The 4,624-nt window shown below is 35.5% G+C and overlaps 1 protein-coding gene across 4 annotated transcripts in view; it reads left to right on the top strand.

Moving 5' to 3' along the window:
- Positions 1 to 4,624, top strand: part of GCSAML (germinal center-associated, signaling and motility-like) — an 86,267-nt gene that overhangs the window by 67,840 nt on the left and 13,803 nt on the right. For all 4 annotated transcript variants that reach the window (XM_012000829.1, XM_012000825.1, XM_012000834.1 and 1 more), the window contains one exon: positions 565 to 593. In XM_012000829.1, coding sequence (XP_011856219.1) covers positions 565 to 593 — 29 coding nt within the window. The remainder of the gene's footprint in view (positions 1 to 564; positions 594 to 4,624) is intronic.

The following is a 4,624-nucleotide window of genomic DNA, read 5'->3' as shown; positions in this document are numbered from 1 at the left end:
AAAAAAAAAAAAAAAAAATTAGTAGTGGATTTCAGATTCACACATATGTAAATTGCTTCACCATTCACAGATGGAATCAACATGAATCTGCATATTTGTATGTAACTTGAAATCGTTCCTTGTGTTATTTCTGTACCTACCTCTATAGTGAGTGTTCATTTTAAAGAATTGTATAATTTTCCTGTAATATTTACATAAAATTTATATCTTAAATTTGCAGCTATAATCATTCTTTTTTTATGCTTATTATATTGCATTGACAGCACATTTATGAACATTTTATTACCAAATTTTGAAATCCATTTTATTCAGTACATTAATGTGCTTTATTTACAGAAAGAACATACTATTGATGGTGTCTCAGAACACATGTTCTTTCTTGATTTTGTCACTCAGCCTTGAGAACTTCAATTATAAGATGGGGTAATGTCAGATGTTTCGATAATAGGCCTCTGCAGTTTTATTATTTCTACACTCTGTTTTTTTCACCTTTTCCTTCAATCTGTGATGCTGCAAAAGTCTCACAATGCTTTCCTTTCTTTCTTTCTTTTGTTAATATTCCAGGCAAAGAAGTTTCATCCATTTCTAATCAGGTAAGTAGAAAACAAAAAGCAAGACAAAAGAAAAACACAAACTTTTATTATGTTTGTCTGATAAATGTCAAAATACAGATGATTTATTCAAGAGTAGCATCTGTCTTCCTTCATTTGTAATTTCTAAATGTACTTTTAGAAATCGTTCATATTTTAAATAATTTATATGGCTATTGTAATGCAGAAATGAAAGGAAATAAAAAATCAAAAAGTATTTTAACTGATCTAGATGAGTAGCAAGTTCTTATTGTTTTGGCCTCAATTCTGCTGATGTCTAATTTTATTTATTTATTTATTTTATTTATTTATTGAGACAGAGTCACACTTTGTCATCCAGGCTGGAGTGCAATGGCACAATCTTGGCCCACTTCAACCTCCGCCTCCTGGGTTCAAGTGATTCTGGTGCCTCAGCCTCCCAGGTAGCTGGCTTTACAAAAGGTGTGCACCACCACACCTGGCTAATTTTTTATTTTTAGTAGAGACAGGGTTTCGCTGTGTTGGCCAGGCTAATCTCGAACTCCTGGCCTCAAGTGAATCCACTAGCCTCTGCCCCACAAAGTGCAGGGGTAACAGGCATAAGTCACTGTGTCCAGCCTATTATTTTAATTTTCAAAGCTATTATGACAAAAACAGGTGAAATTAAGTAAATTTATACTTATAAACTGACCACCATAAAAGATTAATTATTTTTAGCTTTCCACATTCCCTTTCAAACCTTATATCAACAGGCCCCGATGTGTGATGTTCCACTCCCTGTGCCCATATGTTCTCATTGTTCAACTCCCACTTATGAGTGGGAACATGCAGTGTTTGGTTTTCTGTTCCTGTGCTAGTTTGCTGAGAATGATGGTTTTCAGCTTCATCCATGTCCCTCCAAAGACCATAAACTTATTCTTTTTCTGGCTGCATAGTATTCCATGGTGTATTTATGGTACATTTTCTTTATCCAGTCTAACGTTGATAGGCATTTGTGTTGGTTCCAAGTCTTTGCTATTGTGAATAGGGCTGCAATAAAAATACATGTGCATATGTCTTTATAGTAGAACAATTTATAATCCTTTGGGTATATACCCAGTAATGGGATTGCTAGGTCAAGTGGTATTTCTAGTTCTAGATCCTTAAGGAATTGCCACACTGTCTTCTACAATTTACACTCCCACCAACAGTGTTAAAACATTCTTATTTCTCCACATCCTCTCCAGCATCTGTTGTTTCCTGATTTTTAATGATCAGCATTCAAACTGGCATGAGATGGTATCTCATTGTGGTTTTGATTTGCATTTCTCTAATGACCAGTGATAATTAGCTTTTTTTCATATGTTTCTTTGGCTGCATAAATGTCTTCTTTTGAGAAGTGTCTGTTCATATCCTTCACCTACTTTTTGATGGTGTTATTTTTTTCTTGTGAATTTGTTTAAGTTCTTTGTAGATTCTGGATATTAGCACTTTGTTAGACAGATAGATTGCAACAATTTTCTGCCATTCTGTAGATTGCCTGTTCACTCTGATGATAGTTTATTTTGCCATGCAGAAGCCCTTTAGTTTAATTTGATCCCATTTGTCAATTTTGGCTTTTGTTGCAATTGCTTTTGGTGTTTTAGTCATGAAGTCTTTGCCCATGCCTATGTCCTGAATGGTATTGCCCAAGTTTTCTTCTAGGATTTTTATAGTTTTAGGTCTTATGTTTAAATCTTTAATCAAACTTGAGTTAATTTTTGTATAAGGTGTAAGGAAGGGGTCCAGTTTCAGTTTTCTGCATATGGCTAGCCAGTTTTCCTAACACCATTTATTAAATAGTGAATCATTTTCCCATTGCTTCTTTTTGTCAGGTTTGTCAAAGATCAGATGGTTGTAGCTGTGTGGTGTTATTTCTGAGGCCTCTGTTCTGTTCCATTGGTCTACATATCTGTTTTGGTAGCAGTACCATGCTGTTTTGGTTACTGTAGCCTTGTAGTATAGTTTGAAGTGAGGTAGCATGATGCTTCCAGCTTTGTTCTTTTTGCTTAGGATTGTCTTGGCTATATGTGCACGTTTTTGGTTCCTTATGAAATTTAAAGAAGCTTTTTTCTAATTATGTGAAGAAAGTCAATGGTAGCTTGATGGGAATAGCATTGAATCTATAAATTACTTTGGGCAATATGGCCATTTTCACAATATTGATTCTTCCTATCCATGAGCATGGAGTGTTTTTCTATTTGTTAGTGTCCTCTCTTATTTCCTTGAGCAGTGGTTTTTAGTTCTCCTTGAAGAGATCCTTCACGTCCCTTGTAAGTTGTATTCCTAGGTATTTTATTCTTTTTGTAGCAATTGTGAATGAGAGTCCACTCCTGATTTGGCTCTGTGTTTGTCTATTATTGGTGTAGAGGAATGCTTGTGAATTTTGCACATTGATTTTGTATTCTGAGACTTTGCTGAAGTTGCTTATCAGCTTAAGGAGTTTTTGGACTGAGACTATGGCATTTTCTAAATATACAATCATGTCATCTGCAAACAGAGACAATTTGACTTTTTCTCTTCCTATTTTAATATGCTTTATTTCTTTCTCTTGCCTGTTTGCCCTGGTCAGAACTCCCAATACTATGTTGAATAGGAGTAGAGAGAGAGGGCATACTTTTCTTGTGCTGGTTTTCCAAGGGAATGCTTCCAACTTTTGCCCATTCAGTATGTTGTTGACTGTGGGTGTGCCATAAATAGCTCTTATTATTTTGAGATAGCTTTGATCCGTACCTAGTTTACTGAGTGCTCTTAGCATCAAGGGGTGTTAAATTTTATTGAAGGTCTTTTCTGCATCTGTTGAGATATTCATATGGTTTTTGTCATTGATTCTTTTTATGTAATGGATTACATTTGTTGATTTGTGTATGTTGAACCAGGCTTGCATCCTAGGGATGGAGCCGACTTGATCATGGTGGATAAGCTTTTTAATGTGCTGCTGGGTTTGGTTTTCCAGTATTTTATTGAGGATGTTCGCATTGATGTTCATCAGGGATATTGGCCTGAATTTTTCTATGTTTGTTTTGTCTCTGGCAAGTTTTCATATCAGGATGTTGCTGGCCTCATAAAGTGAGTTAGGGAGGAGTCCCTATTTTTCTATTGTTTGGAATAGTTTGGGAAGGAATGGTACCAGCTCCTCTTTGTACCTCTGGTAGAATTCAGCTGTGAATCTATCTAGTTCTGGGCTTTTTTGGTTGGTAGGCTAATTAATTACTGCTTCAATTTCAGAACTTGTTATTGGTCCATTCAGGGATTCAACTTCTTCCTGGTTTAGTCTTGGAAGGTGTATGTGTCCAGAAATTTATCCATTTCTTCTAGATTTTCTAGTTTGTTTGTGTAAAAGTGTTTATAGTATTCTCTAATGGTAGTTTGTATTTCTGTGGGATCAGTGGTAACCTCCCCTCTATTATTTTTTTAGGGTGTCTATTTGATTATTCTGTCTTTCTTCATTATTATTCTGGCTAGTGGACTATCTATTTTGTTAATCTTTTCAAAAAATCAGCTCCTGGATTCATTGATGTTTTGAAGGGTTTTTCACATCTCTATCTCCTTCAGTTCTGTTCTGATCTTAGTTATTTCTTGTCTTCTGCTAGCTTTTGAATTTGTTTGCTGTTGCTTCTCTAGTTGTTTTAATTGTGATGTTAGGGTGTTGATTTTAGATTTGTCCCGCTTTCTCCTGTTTGCATTTAGTGCTATAAATTTCCCTCTAAACACTGCTTTAGCTGTGTCGCAGAGATTCTGGTATGCTATGTCTTTGTTCTCATTGGTTTCAAAGAACATCTTTATTTCTGCCTTCATTTTGTTTACCATTATGTAATGGCCTTCTTTGTCTCTTTTGATCTTTGTTGGTTTAAAGTCTGTTTTATCAGATTGCAACTCCTGCTCTTTTTTGCTTCCCATTTGCTTGGTACATCTTCCTCCATCCCTTTATTTTGAGTGTATGTGTGTCTCTGCATGTGAGATGGGTCTCCTGAATACAGCACACCAATGGATCTTGACTCTTTATCTAATTTGCCAGTCTGTGTCTTTTAAATGGG

Source organism: Mandrillus leucophaeus, unplaced genomic scaffold (assembly GCF_000951045.1).
Source record: "Mandrillus leucophaeus isolate KB7577 unplaced genomic scaffold, Mleu.le_1.0 Scaffold1170, whole genome shotgun sequence".
NCBI classification, from domain to species: Eukaryota; Metazoa; Chordata; class Mammalia; order Primates; family Cercopithecidae; genus Mandrillus; species Mandrillus leucophaeus.
The sequence above is the reverse complement of the archived record's forward strand: the minus strand, read 5'-3'. Positions and strand labels throughout refer to the sequence as shown.